Here is a 20,208-nt window from a genome sequence, read left to right as displayed (position 1 = left end):
GACACATGTCCTTTTTCAGCAGAGGCCCAGGGAGAACATCTCCAATTATAAGTAGTATTACATATTACAGTAATCAGATATTAGTTTATACAAATAAAGGCAATAAAAAAGCACATTTTTATACAAGTAATAATAGTTGTTTACAATAAAGCAAGCAGATTGCTAACAAAGGTAAAAAGAATAAATGATGAGATACATAGGAAAAATAGTTTGGTGGCTAAGGATAACTAAAGGTATACTTGGAGATATTCACAATGACATTCACAATGAATATGCTTAATTCTGGAACATACTATTGTGTAGAGGTGGGTAGGTTTGACTCATGCTTGGCTCTGCACACCAGAGTGATGGTGAGAGTGAGGGTTGTTTTGATAAGATTGCTTGAGTGTAGGTAAAATAGTTGACAAAAACTGAGTAGAATTTGGTTAGTGAGGCTGAATAGTAGTGATTGGTTAGTAGTGTAAGAGTAGGGCATGCCAGGCTAGTTACAAGTGCAAAGCCTAGTATCTATTAAATATGATTTTAGTAGTGTTTTAAATTGTCTCATAGAGTTGCTAGTGATTATAGTAGATGGGAGGTTGTTCCAAGTTTTGGATGTATAATAGGAAAAGAGTGATTCTCCAGCTGAATTATTGGGTTTGTGACCCACTGTAAACCAATGGGTTTGGGATCAGGTTATGTTTGTTTCAGGGTGGACGGGGTAAGGGGAGTGTTGTAGAAATCAGTGCTTATTTTTTCATGGATGAGTGAGACATTCTTTAAATACACCATGGCTTCAGTATTTATGGTTACAGCAGGTAAAGCTGAATTTGTTGGAATGAAAAAGGAGCATAAATATGTGAGAGCATGCAGTCACAGCAACATTGTCATTACTTATATAAATGAAAGGGAAACACATGGATGGAAGTAGAATTGAGGAGAAGGGTTTCTTAAATCATAAAGGTACTCAGATAGCTGCAGCAGATTTCCATTTCAGTAATGTCTAAAGACATTAGAGTTAGCTGGGTAGATGTGGTTTCACCCTCATGGTGAGTATTACAGAGGGGATGTCAGATCTGGCCAGTGATAAGGTAACTATAGGTATACAGGATAGTAAGGTTGCATTTGTAGGATTGGCTCAATGTTTATGAGTCTCTGAAAGGTGAACACTGGACTAAGGAGTTTACATATATGAACTATTTTCTGCATCACGGTGCTCCCTGTTCATTCCATGGCCTTGTGACTCACAGCCCACATCCATGATGGGTCTGTCAGCTTCTTTGCTCTCTTTCAGACTCAACGCAATATAGCTGGAGTCGATCATCATTGAGAGTGTCCAAGGCCTCTGTGGGTATTTTTGGCCTATCCATTAGTCTCCCCTCCCACTGCAGTGTCACAAGTGTGTGTGAGGGGAGGGCATGCAACAGGAGAGTGCTGTATACCCCCTGCCTCTACTGCAACTCAGCCCAGAAGCCTTCTCCTTCTTGGACTGCACCCCCTCAGTGCAAAATCCCCAGTCTCCACCAGGGATCATCAGAGAGAGCACCTACGTACCACCCACCACCTGAGATGGGTACAACCATCCCTCCCCGATGCTCCATCAGTTGCCCAAACTTTTAACTCAACCTAAATCAGCTGGCAGTAGTCAGGGCTTTGTCCATCTATGTAACTGGAGTGGGGCATTTATGACATTTAGGAAGCACTGTGCATACCTATTTATGGTAGTATAATTTCCCAGTTTATGGATGGATAGTTGTAATCTCCTAACAGAATACTGTTTAGCTCAGTGGGGTGGGAACCTAGTTGGTTAAGGTTATGGCAGACACACAGGAATTTCTGCAGTTGGCTATGATATGTTAAGGACTCTTAGTGATGATACATACAATGTGGTGGAACGTAAGGTCATGATCTTGCCCTATCAGTCTAAACGTGATCGGTCATCTTTGGAAAATGGACACAATAGCACATACAATGCAGTTATTCCCACAGGAGGGTCATAAGCACTGAAACCTGGTATGAAGGACATCTTATTACTACACTGTAACCATCTTTCAGTAATGAACCAGGGAGCTGTTAAAGCCCTATTTTTTGCCTAGACATGGTACAGTGACCGGTTCTTTAAAAATCCTACTGACTGACGTATCAATCTTTTTAATTATGGTCGCACTAACAATGGGAATGCTTCCAAAGTTATCAGGAGGTGGGCTTGCTTTAGGCCCAGCATACCTGGTAAGTGTGTGTCTGAGAACACCACATTAAATTAAAATGAATCAGCGAATGCTTTTTTCTTTTTTTTCCCTCAGTTTTTCTGTATTGTTGAGGTTCTAGACAGGCAACACAATTACAAAGACTAACCATTGCAACGTATGTAAATGGGGGGCACTGAAGCCAATGTATGTGAATGGGGGGGGGCACTGAAGCCAATGTATGTGAATACGGGCCACTCAAGCCAATGTATGTGAATGGGGGGGGCACTGAAGGCAATGTATGTGAATGGGGGGGCACTGAAGCCAATGTATGTGAATACGGGCCACTCAAGCCAATGTATGTGAATGGGGGGGGCACTGAAGCCAATGTATGTGAATGGGGGGGGCACTGAAACCATTTGTGTAATGCTTAGCACCAAAACAGTATCTGTTTCACTTAAAAGTCTTTCACTTTGCCTAGTTAATATTTTTCATGTGGTGTTCTGCTTCCTAATACTTTCTCTTTCTTTCTCTGGCCTTTTACCCCCATGATGTGTGTCTTTTCTTATTGTTAAAGTTTATCCTGCTTTTTGTTTTATTTTCATATTTTACTGTTTACTTTTGCTTCTTTTGTCCTGCAGTTTTGTTCTTCTGAAAGCCATTTCTGGCACAGATAATACTACCTCAACAATCACACACACACACACACACACACACACACACACACACGCACACACGCACACACGCACACACACACACACACACACACACACACACACACACACACACACACACACACACACGCATACACATGCACACACGCGCACACACACGCACACACACACACACACACACACACACACACACACACACACACACACATACACACACACACACACACACACACACACACACACACGCATGCATACACACACACACACACACACACACACACACACACACACACACACACACACGCACGCACGCATGTACATGCACACACAGAAACAAACATGCATGTACTTACATTACAGACTTTCACACACACAAACACACATACACGCATTAACACACAGACACGCACACATGCATTAACACACACACACACATACTTTCACGCTACAGACAGACATTCACACACACACACACACACACACACACACACACACACACACACACACGCGCATGTACATGCACACACAAAAACACAAACATGCATGTACTTACATTACAGACTTTCACACACACAAACACACATACACGCATTAACACACAGACACGCACACATGCATTAACACACACACACACACACACATACTTTCACGCTACAGACAGACATTCACACACACACACACACACGCGCATGTACATGCACACACAAAAACACAAACATGCATGTACTTACATTACAGACTTTCACACACACAAACACACATACACGCATTAAAACACAAAGACACGCACACATGCATTAACACACACACACATACTTTCATGCTACAGACAGACATTCACACATACACACACACACACACACACACACACACACACACACACACACACACACACACACGCACACTGCAGGAGTGCATCTCCCATTTTCCAACCTGTGAAGCTACATTTAAAATTTAAAAAATGATTGAGACCACAAATCTCTGCATGGCTGTGTCTCCTTCTCAGAAATGTAATCATGTGAGAGTGCTATATGGCTTAAACTATGCTTGTCCCCATCCCCTAGACAACACGTGTTCTGGAATCTGAAGTACTCGTAAACCCTGCAATCAGAGTGAGTTAGAGACTTACTTTCTTGCATTGATCTACATTGAGCATGCTCATATCATGACTGGGGCTGGTCTATAGCAGGCACTGAAACTGGCTGTCTTTTGACCTCATCAAACTTAACCTTTCACCCCGTTGTTACTTGCAACATTAGCTCATGAACAGTTGATTCTGAGCAAACAAGGTTGAATTTTCTTTCTCAAGTTTAACTTTTAGTATTTGTTAATAGTGTAAAGAAAGAAAAGTGCACAACAAATATATCTGAGTAAAATTAATAAAGAAATAAATAAAGAAGTCAAACAAACCAGAGACCGCTGTCTGTAGTCCAGAGTCATTCCCATTTGTCTACTGACGAATGCCATCTCTAGTCTGCACTAAGTAAAGGGTGTCGCATGTGAACTTCGAGGTATTACATGAATACAGTTCGAGGTTTTACACATTAACTTTCCTTTCAGTGCTCCCAGAACTCACCTGTGCATAGCCCTCCTGGTCAGTCACTTGAAAGATGTACCAGTCTTCTGTTACAGTTGTCTTTTTAAGTCTCACTGTCGTTACAAATGTGAATTCTTTTGGAATACCGTGGCGTAGCACCTGCCTGGAAGTAAAAAACAAGAAATATTTTTAAATAAAAAACAAGGGTATTACAGCACCTTATTAATATGCCATAGTTTTCTTTTTTGACATAATTTTGGCATGTTCTATTACCCATCTACTTAAGCATTTTCCAGTAACTGTAATTTAACTCTATGTTTTGTGTCACAATCCACTACTCTGTATTCTATGTAGAGCTTCCCTCCCTGGGCCTCCGCTAAAAATGGACTTTTGCTCAAATGGATATACCCAGTCAACAAATGCCAAATAAATAGATAAATAAATAAGCTACAGTCTTTTACACTGCAAGGAGTAAAACATATGAAGAAAAGAAAACACTGCATGAGTTTTTGCAGCTACTGCTTTACATCTGTTCTTACTTACAGACAAGGTCAAATATCAGATCTGCTTAACTCAGTTCATCTAAAATAGCACAACATATAAGGGGTCAACAACCCTGAATTTCTACTTCAATGTGTTACAGATGAGGGCCTTGTGTGACCTATAGTTCTAACAAGCCTGCATCATGACGGAATGTGACTATCAGGTGACGCTGATTACTCCAACAGCCAATAATGAATGAGGCTGCCTTTATAACAAACTTAGACATTCTGGCTATATGGGATGAAGAGGAAAAAGGAAACGAATAAGAAAGGAAAGGAAATGGGCAAGCGATGGCCAGGAACAGGAGAGATAACGATAAAAAGAATGAGGACACTGAAAGAGGGTAAGGTGAAAGGGAATATGAGTCAGAAGATAACTACAAAATCATGGATATTCAGCGCCTACTTCTACCAAGTAAATTAACTGCTCCATCATGGGTATTCACTGCCTACTTCTACCAAGTAAATTAACTGCAGCATCATGGGTATTCAGCGCATACTTCTACCAAGTAAATTAACTACAGCGTCAGGGGTACTCAGTGACTCTTGGTGACAAGGTTTAGGTCCCTAGGGTGTGTAGCTCGGAGGGATTGGGATTTCTTTAAGTGGAGCATGTTCAACAGCTCTGGGTTTGACATAGCTTTGTGTGTTAGGCAGAGATCGCCTCTGAGTAGGCGATATGTGACGGAGTAAAGCTGGAGTTTTTTGAGACGGTCTGCGTATGGCATCTGTTTGAGGCCAGTAATCCTCTTTGTGAGGTATTTCTGTGGCCTTTCCAGTTGTTGTAGATGTCTTGTGAGGTAAATACCAAAAGGGGCATTGTACTCTATAATGGGTCTAATGAGTGATGAGTACAGGGGAACAATGACTTCTTTTTTTCTGGATGAGAAACCTTTTGTGATGAGGTGAGCCATGTAGAAGGATTTCCTGACCATTGTGGCGATGTGATTATCAAAGGAGAGACTCCTGTCCACATGTGTCCCAAGGTCTCTTATCACATTTTCAGCATTAGGTAGACTACCAGCTATGTGGTAGTTCATGGGTACAGAGTTTTTACCAAAGGGGATGACAATACACTTTTTGGCATTGAGCTTCAGGCCGTGGCTTTCACACCAGGCATCTGTCTCAGTGAGGCCCTTTTGTAGTATGTCCACATTGTTAGGAGTTTCGATTATGGCTCCCAGTTTGCAGTCATCTGCAAACTTTGTTAGCCAAAGACCTTCTGTGTTAGCCTGTACTTCAGAGAAGTAGATACCAAACAGGAGTGGACCCAGCAATGAACCCCGTAGTACTCCACTTGTCACTGGTCTGAAGTCAGATTTGGAGTCTGCTACTTTTACAGTGTGGGTTCTGCCCGTGAGCTAGTTGACAACCCATCTTGTGACATAGGGATTTATACCTAGTTTTGTGAGCTTATCTATAATTCCAGAGTGGGGAAATGGTGTCGAAAGACTTGGTGAGATCTAGATAAGCTGTGTGAACCACTTTACCCTCATCTATGGCTTTGGTGACTGCTTCAAAGAAGTCAATCAGGTTTAGGAGACATGATCTGCCTTTTACAAATCCAGAATGGGTCGAGTCCAGAATTTGGAGATTACCAATGTTTTTATTTATGAGTTCCATGATGATACATTCCATGACCATGCAGACCAGGCTTGTCAGGCTAATGGGGCGGTAGTTCACGGGGTCCGTCGTGGCTCCCCCTTTGTGGAGTGGGATAACCATTGTGGTGCGCCATTCAGTGGGCACAAAGCCTGAGGTGAGGCTATGACTGAACATTGTACTTAGGTAGGGTGCCAGTTCATTCTGTAGTTCATGTAGAACGCAGCCTGGGATATTGTCAGGTCCCATGGATGCTGTGTTCTTTGCTTTGGAGAGTGTGTTTTTTACCTGTGCAGCTGTGATTACAGGAACTTTGCATTCTTCTGGTATAGAGATGGGCCCTCTAGGGGGTGAGAGGGGGGTAAAGTTACCACTGAACCTATCTGCCAGAATCTTGGCAAAATCAGTTGGTTCTGTATATTTAGTGCCATTGTGCTGTAACTCAGAGCAGATCTGAGTGTTGCCATTGAGATTCTTGACATAGCTATAGAATGCTTTGTGGTTGCCTTTAGAGCCAGTGGCAATTTTGTTTTCGTAACTAGCTTTGGAGGATTTTATGAGGGATCTCAGCTTCTCACTGAGGTTGACCAGGGAGTTCCTCCAGTCATGAAATTTTACTCTTTTTTGCAACAGTTTCTTTCTTCTGTTGTAGAGTTTGTTTATGGCAGAGGACCACCAGATTGGCTTCCTTTTTTTGGAGGATAGCATCTTGGTTCTATTAGGGATAGCATGATCCATGCACTCATGTAAGTGCTTATAAAGTGCATTTGTGTAGGATTCAGCAGTCGTACCTCTATTGTCCATCTGCATGGGTGTCATGAAGTTTGCCACTTCTGTCTTAAGAAGTGTGAAGTTGGCTTTGGAGAAGTTTTTTACAGTGGTTTCCCTAATTGAGGGGGGGGGGGCAGGATGTGGATGTCTAGGGTGATTAGCTTGTGGTTGGATCTGACCAACGAGGAATTGACCTCTGGTGTGGAACACCAGTTGCCCATGTTGGTAATGACCAGGTCTAGGATATTGCTGCCCCTGGTGGGGGTGTGAATAAGTTGATCCAAGGCATTGGAATTTATGAATTCCAGAAAACGTTGAGCAAAAGAGTTGGTACATGAGTAGTTTTCCCAGTTAATGGTGGGGTAGTTGAAATCGCACATTATTAGGGTGTTAGGTTGTACCTTAATACTTTCCAGTGTATCAAGAAATGAGGAGTGGGAATCCTGGGGCATGGTGGGGGTCTGTAGCAAGCTAGAATCTGGATTGCGGTCTTGCCCAGAGTTAGTTGCACTTGGATAATCTCGGATGCATTATGCTGTGCAACTAGCCTGGAGGTGTGGATATCCTTAATGAATATAGACACGCCTCCACATGTAGTGCTTCATTCCGGGTTAGGTGGCCGAAAGGTGTGTTATGAATTATAGCCTGGTAATGCAGGGGTGCTCTCTGGAGATTTGAACCAGGTCTCTGTCACTGCACAGATGTCGATGTTCTCGAGTGCCTCGAGTGAGTGTATTTTGAGGTTTAGACTTTTGCTAGCTTGTACCTATTACAGTGGTGAATTTGTCATTTGAACCTTGCCTAAAAAAGGCACTATAGGGGTGGGAAGAGCCTTAGCCAGTATCCAGAATCCCAAGGGCGACAGGTGCAAGCCATCTCTGGCAAAGCATCGTGGTCTGTCGATCATGTCGTCCCAGGCAGACAAATACTGATTCCCTTAGAATGACATCAGAAGCTTAGCCAATTGTTGAAGTCAATCATTTTGTCCTTGTACTGTGGCATCATTCTAGGTGATGGCAGTATGCTACTCAGGGCCAGAGTCATACCTTCCTGGGCTACAAGATCAGAGAGCTCCTCCATATCTCTTTTCATGTAGACCAGGGAGGTACGTCTCAGGTCATTCACACCAACATGGACAATGACAGTGTCATATTTGTACTTGTTGTGGAGTGACCTGAGTGCCTGTGTTATGTGGCGGATCCTGGCACTTGACAGGCAGCTGACAGTAACTTTCTCCTTGTTTAGCCTGGTGAGTGGAACATCATTGTGCCTGACTATAGAGTCACCTATGACTAGAGTGTTGGGAACGTTGTTATGCTTTATGGGCTGTGGTTGAGTGGCACACTGGGTTTGTGGGCTATGTGTCATTTGGGTTGTGTTGGGGGGGTGGAGTTTGCTTGCGTTTATGCTTTGGAGGTCCCTGATGCTTGGGCAGGTTTTTATTGAGAGCCTCCGTGAATGTAGGTGTGTGTTTTGTGTTTCTATGTGTGTGTTTTGGTGGTGTAGGTTTTAAGGGACTATGTGATGAGTGTGGTGTGGTGCAAGTGTTTACCTTCTCCTCTTGACTGTCTAGTCCAGTCTTGGGTGAAGAGAGCTTTGCTTCCAGTTTGGCTATGTAAGTGCATCTCTCACAGGTTGTAGTGTTGGGTGGTAGGAGGAGAGGGTTGTCTGTGTACATGAGGCAATTGCTGCATTGCCCCAAGATGCCCAGATTCATCAGGTAGACAGGAGAAATCACCGGGAGCTGACCCTTAGACATGCCTGGATACGTGCTTATTTATTAAGTACTAAAAACTGCTTTCCACTAGACAAGTGAGGAAAGTTGAGTGCTGTAGTAATTTGCAGCTTATTTAGTGCTTACAATGAGTTCTGAACAAGTGATGAGTTCAAAGAAACAAATTTGAGTGCTGAAACTAGAAAACTGGCTAGTTCTAAGAAACAAAATTAAGCTAGAAGGCTTCCCTCCAAAACAGAAAGGCTTGGGGGCTCAGAAGCCTACAAACAGTCTAGACCACTTACAGGAAAGGCAGGAAACAAGCTTAATTTTTTATTTTTTTTTAACCAGATGCCATGGGTGTTCAGCACCTAGTTCTATGAAGTAAATTAACTGCAGTACCATGGGTATTCAGTGCCTACTTCTACCAAATAATCTAAAAGATCTTAAAGTTAGCAGCTCCCCAAATAGGTAAGGAAGAAATAATATATGCCAACCTTAAAATAAACCAAAATAAAACCCTAAACATAATAGGTTGCTACTTCTCACCTGGCCACAACATCCCTCCACTTAAAGACCTCCTCAGCTGGACTACCCACCACCTACCCCAAGAAACTTTAATTCTAGGAGACTTCAACACTGACTGGCAATTCTGCTCTGGCAACCACCCAGCCCATCATGTAAATCTTCATGGCTTCACCCAACTAGTCCAGTCACCTACTAGGATAAATAACTCCAAAAAACACACTACCCTTGATTGGATACTAGTCAATAAGAGCCCTCAGACATATATAGCAGGCTGCTTATCTGACAGCCTCAGTGATCACTCCCCTGCCTTCTTAATAAGAAAACACCTTTATAAAGCAAAACACATCATCTACCATCAAATACGCAAAAAAAATTAACTTCAACCCTCTCTCATTCAGCTCATCCCTAAAAGACTGTAACTGGCAACCTCTAAAATACCTCAAACTAGATGACGCAGTTGACTACTTTAATAAAACATTCCTAAGCATCCTTAATTACCATGCCCCCATAAGACATTCCTGAACTAGAGCCCAACAATCCCCATGGCTACAAAAAAACACAAAGTCCGAAATGAAAAACGGATAAAGCATAGGACAACTGGCACAAAACCAAAACCCCCTCTACTAGGCAAAAATTCCTAGAACTACGCAATAGAACCAAAAAGCTTATAAAACAAGACAAAATCCAATACTACCAGTCTGCCCTTACCTTCTCCCAACATAACCCCAAACAATTCTGGTCCTCAATAAACTCCATCCTCCACCCAGGTAAAGTAAGTACACCCACTCCTAACTTAACTTACTCCTCCGAAAACATTGCTACCTCTTTCAACAATCACTTCACACAAACCATACTATCACTAGTTAGACAACACAACCCCCCCTCCCCATAAACCCACACCACCAACTAGAACTAACAATCTCCCAACTAGCTTCTCTTTCTCTCCTGTTCCTACCTCCAAAATAAAACAACTACTAACTAAACTTAAAACCACCAGATTAGCAGCAGACAACCTCCCAGGTGAATACATTCAACTTGCAGCTGACACTCTAGCCTACCCCGTATCACTCTTGATTAACAGATCTCTGTCAGAAAGTTATGTTCCCACACTATGGAAAGTCTCACACATAATTCCCCTACACAAAGGAGGCCCCTCCACAGATCTAACCAATTACCGCCCCATAGCTATTCTCTCACCACTCTCCAAAATACTAGAGAGATGCATTCGCTCTCAAGTCTCAGATCACCTCCTTGCTAACAACCTCCTCTCCAACACACAACACGGTTTCCGACCTAACCACAGCACCACCACCGCCTTACTCTCTTTCTCTAACACTATCCTACAAAATCTAAATGCAGGTTATCTCTCCTCAGCTACCTTCCTAGACCTCTCTAAAGCTTTCGATATGGTCCCACACAAACAACTCATATCTCTTCTCAATAACCTATCCTTCTCTCAACCAGTCATCAACTGGTTTCAGAGTTACCTATCTGACCGCCAACAAGCAGTTGTTTGGCAGGACAACCTATCCCCCCAACTACCAGTCTCCATAGGAGTTCACCAAGGGTCCATCCTGGGACCCCTACTCTTCTCTATTTTCACCAATAATCTAGCCTCAGCCACAACACATGGCACACTCATACAATACGCAAATGACTCAACCATCATCTGCACAGCCCACTCCCTACCAGAACTGCAAATAGTCACACAGGAAGCATTTTCTTCTTTTGAAACTTGGTTATCCGATGTCCAACTAATACTCAACCCAAACAAAACAAAATTACTAATCTTCCAACCCACCAAACTTAACCTAGACAGCTCTCACTTTAACATCACAGCAAAAGGCAACACCACCATTCATCCTACAGAACACACCAAATTACTAGGAGTAGAAATAGACAATAAACTGAACTTTGACATTCATATTTCCATGACCATTAAAAAAGTGCACAAAAAACTAGGAGCATTATATAGAAATCAGCAACTACTTACCAAAGCAGCTAACATTTTGGTAGCAAATTCTCATCTTATCTCTACCCTACTCTATGCCTCTCCAGTATTTGCTAACCTTAGACAATGTGATCTAAATAAGCTCGAAACCTGCTACAACAAAATCGCCAAATTCACCACAGGAGCTTCCTACCGTACTCACCACTGTCTCTCACTAGCAGAACTGGGCTGGCTAGAGCTCCCCCACCTCCTTCAATGGTACCACCTCACACTCGCCCACAAACTAATAAAACAACCACTAAAAGTCCCATCCTTCCAGAATCTACTCCAACCCTATATAACCACGAGACCACTAAGATCCAGCCAGAAAAACCTCCTACAGGTCACAAGAGCCATTAACTCTGCTGGAGAAACATTAATCTCCTGCACTATAGCCAAACTCTGGAACTCCCTCCCATCCGCAATTACCTCTGTAACTTCTTGCACCCACTTTAAATCCTTACTAAAATCACACTTCAAAACTTGCCAGATATGCCCTTGCAACCACCCCCCCTAATACCATCCACTCCCCCCACCCACTACCTCTCTCAGCCCCCTGTCAACAACCTACTCTTAGCAAGCTTGGCTTACTCATGTTCCCAGCTACCTACCACATAATACTAACTTCTTGTAGCAATAACTGCTAATGGCTGCTATGTACCTCAAAAACAGATTGTATCAATTGTTCACTGATGAATCTCAACTACATTTTAACCATATTTAGTATATGTCACCATATTTTAAAATTGTACTATGTTCTACAGCTGTTTTACATCTGTTTTCTACTTGTTTTGCGTCCTTAACTGGAATAATGTCTATATTTAAATGCTATGTTTTTTTAACTGTATAATGCAAAAAATAATGTAGAGCTTTTCTCCCCGGGCCTCTGCTGAAAACGGATCTGTGTCTAGTCGGACTCTCCCGGTTAACAAATGTAAATAAATAAATAAACTGCTGCATCATGGGTATTCAGTGCCTAATTCTATCAAGAATATTAACTGCTGTATCATGGGAATTCAGAGTATACTTCTACCAAGTAAATTAACTACAGCATCATGGGTACTCAGTGCCTACTTCTACCAAATAAATCAACTGCGGTATCATGGGTATTCAACGCATACTTCTACCAAGTAAATTACTACAGTATCATGGGTATTCAGTGCCTACTTCTACCAGGTAAATTAACTGCAGTATCATGGATATTCAGCGCATACTTCTACCAAGGAAATTAACTACAGCATCATGGGTATTCGGCGCCTACTTCTACCAACTAAATTAACTGAAGCCTCAGGGGTATTCAGCACCTACGTCTACCAAGTAAATTAACTGCAGCATCATGGGTATTCAGTTCCTACTTCTACCAAGTAAATTAACTGCAGCATCATGGGTATTCAGTTCCTACTTCTACCAAGTAAATTAACTGCAGCATCATGGGTATTCATTGCCAACTTGTACCAAGTAAATTAACTGCAGCATCATGGGTACTCAGTGCCTTCTTCTACCAAGTAAACTGACTGCAGCAACATGGGTATTCAATGCCTACTTTTACCAAGTAAACTAACTGCGGTACCAAGGGTATTCAGTGGCTACTTCAACCAAGTAAATTAACTGCAATACAACGGGTATACAATGCCTACTTCTGCCAAGTAAATTAACTGTGGTATCAAGGGTATTCAGTGGCTGCTTCTACCAAGTAAATTTACTGCAGCATCATGGGTATTCAGTGCCTACTTCTTAAAGTATATTAACAACAGCATCATGGATATTCAGTGCCTACTTCTACCAAGTAAATTAACTGCAGCATCATGGGTATTCAGTGCCTACTTCTACCAAGTATACTAACTACAGTATCATGGGTATTCCGCGCCTACTTCTACCAAGTAAATTAACTGTGGTATCACGGGTATTCAGTGCCTACTTCTGCTAAGTAAATTAACTGTGGTACCATGGGTATTCCGCGCCTACTTCTACCAAGTAAATTAACTGTGGTATCACGGGTATTCAGTGCCTACTTCTGCTAAGTAAATTAACTGTGGTACCATGGGTATTCAGCTCCTTCTTCTACCAAGTAAATTAACTACAGCATCATGGGTATTCAATGCCTACTTCTACCAAGTAAATTAACTGCAGCACCATGCGTCTTCAGCGCCTAATTCTACCAAGTAAATCAACTGCAACATAAAGAGTATTCAGTGCCTACTTCTACCAAGTAAATTAACTGCAGTACCATGGGTATTCAGCGCCTGACTCTACAAAGTAAATTAACTGCAGCATCATGGGTATTCAGTTTCTACTTCTACCACGTAAATTAACTGTGGTACCATGGGTATTCCGCACCTACTTCTACAAAGTAAGTTAACTGCAGCATCATGGGTATTCAGCGCTTACTACTACCAAGTAAATTAACTGTGGTACGATGGGTATTCAGCACCGAGTTCTACAAAGTAAATTAACTGCGGTATCATAGGTATTCAGCTACTACTTTTTCCAAGTAAATTAAATGCAGCATCATGAGTATTCAGCGCCTGCTTCGAACAAGTAAATTAACTGCGGTAATATGGATACTCACCACACTTATTTCTACCAAGTAAATAACCTGCGGTATAGTGGGTATTCAGCTACTACTTCTACTAAGTGAATTAGCTGCAGCATCATGGGTATTCAGCTTCTACTTCTACCAAGTAAATTAACTGCAGCATCTTGGGTATTTAGTGCCTACTTTTACTAAGTGAATTAACTGTGGTACCATGAGTATTCAGAGCCTTCTTCTACCAAGTATATTAACTGAATCATCATGGGTATTCAGTGCCTACTTCTACCAAGTAAATTAACTTCAGCATCATGGCTGTTCAGCTTCTACTGTTACCAAGTAAATTAATGGCAGCATCATGGGTATTCAGCCACTACTTCTACCAAGTAAATTAACTGCAGCATCATGGGTATTCAGACCCTACTTCTACCGAGTATATTAACTGAATCATCATGGGAATTCAGCACCTACGTCTACCAAGAAAATTAACTGCAGCACCATGGGTATTGAGCGCCTACTTCGAACAAGTAAATTAACTGCAGTAGTATAGGTACTCAGCGCCTACTTCTACCATGTAAATTAACTGTGGTAGCATGGTATTCACTGCCTAATTCTACCAACTAATTTACTGCAGCATCATGGGTATTCAGCACTTACTTCTACCAAGTAAATTAACTGCAGCATCATGGGTATTCAGCGCCTACTTCTGCCATTTAAATTAACTGCAGCATCATAGGCATTCAGTGCCTAATTCTACAAAGAAAATTAAATGCAGCATCATGGGCATTCAGCTTCTACTTCAACCAAGTAAATAACAGCGGGTACCATGGGTATTCAGCGTCTACTTATACCATGTAAATTAACTGCAGAACCATGGGTATTCAGTGTTTACTTCAACAAAGTAAATTAACAGCAACATCATGGTATTCAGCTCCGACTTCTTTCAAGTAAATAAACTGTGGTACCATGAGTATTCAGCAGCTACATTTACCACGTAAATTAACTGTGATACCATGGTATTCAGTGCCTACTTTTACCAAGTAAATTAACTGCAGTACCACGGGTATTCAGCATCTACTTCTACCAAGTAAATTAACTGCAGCATCACAGGTATTCAGTGCCTACTTTTACAAAGTAAATTAACTGCAGCATCATGGGTATTCAGCGCCTACTTCTACCAAGTATATTAAGTGCGGTACAATGGGTATTCAGTACCTACTTCTAACAAGGAAATTAACTGCAGCATCATGGGTATTCCGCGCCTACTTCTATAGAGTAAATATACTGCCGTACCATGGGTGTTCAGTGCCTACTTCTACATAGTAAATTAACTGTGGCAACATGGGTATTCAGTGCCTACTTCTACCAAATAAATTAACACCAGCACTATCGGTATTCAGTGCCTACTTCTACTAAATAAATTAACTGCAGCATTACAGGTATTCAGCCCCTACTTCTACCAAGTAAATAAACTGCAATATCAAGGGCATTCAGCACCTATTTCTACCAAGGAAATTAACTGCAGCATCATGGGTATTCAGACCCTACTTCTACCAAGTAAATTAACTGCAATATCAAGGGCATTCAGTGCCTACTTCTACCAAGTAAATTAACTGCAGCATCATGGATATTCAGCTCCTACTTCTACCACATAAATTAACTGCAGCATCATTGCTATTCAGTGACTACTTCTACCAAGTAAATTGAGTGCAGCATCATGGGTATTCACTGCTGATTTCTACCAAGTAAATTAACTGCGGTACCATAGGTATTCAACGCCTACTTCTACCAAGTAAATTAGCTATAGCATCTTGGATATTCAGTGCCTAATTCTACCAAGTAAACTAACTGCAGTACCATGGGTATTCTGATCCTACCTCTACCAAGTAAGTTAACTGCGGACACATGGGTATTTAGCAACTACTTCTACAAAGTAAATTAACTGCAGCATCACGGGTATTCAGCGCATACTTCAACCAAGTAAAGTAACTAATGCATCATGGGTGTTGAGCGTCTACTTTTACCAAGTAAATTAACTGCAGCATCATGCATATTCAGCGCCTACTTCTACCACGTAAATTAACTGCAGCATTATGGGTATTCAATGCCTACTTCTTCCAAGTAAATTAACTGCAATATCAAGGCCATTCAGCCCCTACTTCTACCAAATAAATTAACTGTGGCATTATGGGTATTCAGCACCTACTTCTAACATGTAAATTTACTGCGGTACAATGGGTAATCAACTTCCAATTCTACCAATTAATTAACTGCAGCATCATGGGTATACTGTGTCTACTTCTACCAAGAAAATTAACTGCTGTACCATGCGTATTCAGCCCCTACTTCTACCAAGTAAATTAACTGCAATATCAAGGGCATTTAGCTATTACTTCTACCAAGTAAATTAACTGCAGCATCATGGGGATTCAGCGCCTACTTCTAAAAAGTAAATTAACTACGGTACCATGGGTATTCAGCTCCTACTTCGATCAAGTAAATTGAGTGCAGCATCATGAATATTATGTGCTTATTTCTACAAAGTAAATTAACTGTGTTACCATGGGTATTCAACGCCTACTTCTACCAAGTAAATTAACTGCGGTACCATGAGTATTCAGTGCCTACTTCTACCAAGTAAATTAACTGCGGTATCATGGGTATTCAGTGCCTACTTCTACCAAGTAAATTAACTGTAGCATCATGGGTATTCAGTGCCTAATTTTACCAAGTAAACTAACTGCAGTACCATGGGTATTCTGAGCCTACCTCTACCAAGTAAATTAACTGTGGACACATGGGTATTTAGCAACTACTTCTACAAAGTAAATTAACTGCTGCATCATGGGTATTCAGCACCTACTTCTACCAAGTAAATTAACTGCTGCATCATGGGTATTCAGCGCCTACTTCTACCAAGTAAATTAACTGCTGCATCATGGGTATTCAGCGCCTACTTCTACCAAGTAAATTAACTGCGGTACCATGGGTATTCAGTGCCTACTTCTTCCAAGAAAATTAACAGCGCCATCATGGGTATTCAGTGCCTACTTCTACCAAGAAAATTAACTGCTGTACCATGGGTATTCAGTGCCTACTTCTTCCAAGAAAATTAACAGCGCCATCATGGGTATTCAGCCCCTACTTCTACCAAGTAAATTAACTGCAATATCAATGGCATTCAGCTATTACTTCTACCAAGTAAATTAACTGCAGCATCATGGGGATTCAGCGCCTACTTCTAAAAAGTAAATTAACTACGGTACCATGGGTATTCAGCTCCTCCTTCTATCAAGTAAATTGAGTGCAGCATCATGGATATTCTGTACTGATTTCTACCAAGTAAATTAACTGCGTTACCATGGGTATTCAACGCCTACTTCTACCAAGTAAATTAACTGCGGTACCATGAGTATTCAGTGCCTACTTCTACCAAGTAAATTAACTGTAACATCATGGGTATTCACTGCCTAATTCTACCAAGTAAACTAACTGCAGTACCATGGGTATTCTGAGCCTACCTCTACCAAGTAAGTTAACTGCGGACACATGGGTATTTAGCAACTACTTCTACAAAGTAAATTAACTGCTGCATCATGGGTATTCAGCGCCTACTTCTACCAAGTAAATTAACTGTGGTACCATGGGTATTCAGTGCCTACTTCTACCAAGTAAATTAACTGTGGTACCATGGGTATTCAGTGCCTACTTCTACCAAGTAAATTAACTGTGGTACCATGGGTATTCAGTGACTACTTCTTCCAAGAAAATTAACTGTGCCATCATGGGTATTTAGTGCCTACTTCTACTGTGTGAATTAGCTGCAGCATCATGGTTATTCCCCTCCTACTTCTACCATGTAAATTAACTGCAGCATCATGCCAATTCATTGCCTACTTCTACCAAGTAAATTAACTGCAGCATCATGGGTATTCAGCACCTATTTCTACCAAGTAAATTAACTGCTGTACCTTGGGAATTTAGTGCCTACTTCTACCAAGTAAATTATCTGTGGTACCATGGGTATTCAGCGCCTACTTCTACCAGTAAATTAACTGCAGCATTATGGGTATTCAGCGCCTACTTCTGCGAAGTAAATTAACTGCACCATCATGAGTATTCAGCGCCTACTTCTCCAAATTAAATTAAGTGCAGTACCATGGGTATTCAGTGCCTATTTCTACCTATTAAATTAACTACGGTACCTTGGGTATTAACTGCCTACTTCTAGAATGTAAATTAATGGCAGTACCATGGGTATTCAGTGTCTTCTTCGACCAAGCAAATTAACTGCAGCATCATGGGTATTCAGTGCCTAGTTCTTACAAGTAAATTAAGTGCGGTATCATGGGTATTCAGCGCCTACTTCTACCAAGTAAATTAACTAAAGCATCATGGATATGGAGTGCCTTCTACTAAGGCACTAAAAACCCATGGTACTGCAGTTAATTTGGTAGGAGCTGAATACCCATAGTACTGGCGCCGAATACCCATGATGATTTAGTTAATTTACTTGGTACAAGTAGGTGATGATTCCCTATAAACTTTAAAAAGGGCACAGTATACTCAAATCAAGGGGTGGCGTAAGCCAAACACAATCAGGCTAGGCTTATAAATGCCCCAGGGCAGATAGCCTACTATGAACCTATGAACCTACGTAAATTACCTGCAGCATCATGCGTATTCAGCGCCTACTTCTACCAAGTAAATTGGCTGTAGCATCATGGGAATTAAGCACCTAATTCTACCAAGTAAATTAACTGCAAAATCAAGGGCATTCAGACCCTACTTCTACAAAGTAAATTAACTGTGGCATTATGGGTATTCAGCGCCTACTTCTACCACGTAAATTTACTGCAGTACCATGGGTATTCAGTGCTTACTTCTATCAAGTAAATTAACTGCAGCATCATGGGTAGTCATCACCTACTTCTACCAAGTAAATTAACTAAATCATCCTGGGTATTTGGCGCCAGTACTATGGGTATTCAGCTCCTACTTCTACCAAGCAATTTCACTGCAGTACCATGGGTTTTCAGTGCCTACTAATACCAAGTAAATTAACTGTGGTACCATGGGTATTCAGCTCCTACTTCCTCCAAGTAAATTAACTGCAGCATCATGGGTATTCAGTGCTTACTTCTAACAAGTAAATTAATGCAGCATCACGGGTATTCAGCGCCTACTTCTACCAAGTAAATTAAGTACGGTACAATGGGTATTCAGTGCCTACTTCTACCAAGTAAATTAAGTGCGGTACAATGGATATTCAGTGCCTACTTCTAACAAGCAAATTAACTGCAGCATTATGGGTATTCAGCCCCTACTTCTACCAAGTAAATTAATTTCAATATCAAGGGCATTCAGCGCCTACTTCTACTAAGTAAATTAACAGCAGCATCATGGGTATTAAGTGCCTACTTCTACCAAGTAAATTAACTGCAATATCAAGGTCATTCAGCGCCTACTTCTACCAAGTAAATTAATATCAGTACCATGGGCATTCAGCTCCTACTTCTACCACATAAATTAACTGCAGCATCATTGCTATTCAGTGACTACTTCTACCAAGTAAATTAACTGCAGTCTCATGGGGATTCAGCGCTAACTTCTAAAAAGTAAATTAACTGCATTACCATGGGTATTCAGCTCCTACTTCTACCACATAAATTAACTGCAGCATCATTGCTATTCAGTGACTACTTCTACCAAGTAAATTAACTGCAGTCTCATGGGGATTCAGCGCTAACTTCTAAAAAGTAAATTAACTGCATTACCATGGGTATTCAGCTCCTACTTCTACCAAGTAAATTGAGTGCAGCATCATGGGTATTCAGTGCTGATTTCTACCAAGTAAATTAACTGCATTACCATGGGTATTCACCGCCTACTTCTACCAAGTAAATTGAGTGCAGCATCATGAGTATTCAGTGCTGATTTCTACCAAGTAAATTAACTGCATTACCATGGGTATTCAACGCCTACTTCTACCAAGTAAATTAACTGCGGTACCATGAGTATTCAGTGCCTACTTCTACCAAGTAAATTAACTGTAGCATCTTGGGTATTCACTGCCTAATTCTTCCAAGTAAACTAACTGCAGTACCATGGGTATTCTGAGCCTACCTCTACCAAGTAAGTTAACTGCGGACACA

At 41.3% G+C, this 20,208-nt stretch overlaps 1 protein-coding gene across 5 annotated transcripts in view; it reads right to left on the bottom strand.

Annotated features, from left to right (window-relative positions):
• The window catches only part of COL16A1 (collagen type XVI alpha 1 chain), a 3,146,845-nt gene that overhangs the window by 2,464,832 nt on the left and 661,805 nt on the right, over positions 1-20,208 (bottom strand). For all 5 annotated transcript variants that reach the window (XM_044082765.1, XM_044082783.1, XM_044082773.1 and 2 more), the window contains exon 5: positions 4,416-4,539. In XM_044082765.1, the coding sequence (XP_043938700.1) occupies positions 4,416-4,539 (124 nt within the window). The remainder of the gene's footprint in view (positions 1-4,415; positions 4,540-20,208) is intronic.

The sequence above is a fragment of the Protopterus annectens genome, chromosome 1.part1 (assembly GCF_019279795.1).
Source record: "Protopterus annectens isolate FY-2018-M chromosome 1.part1, PAN1.0, whole genome shotgun sequence".
In the NCBI taxonomy this organism is placed as follows: domain Eukaryota; kingdom Metazoa; phylum Chordata; order Ceratodontiformes; family Protopteridae; genus Protopterus; species Protopterus annectens.
The sequence above is the reverse complement of the archived record's forward strand: the minus strand, read 5'-3'. Positions and strand labels throughout refer to the sequence as shown.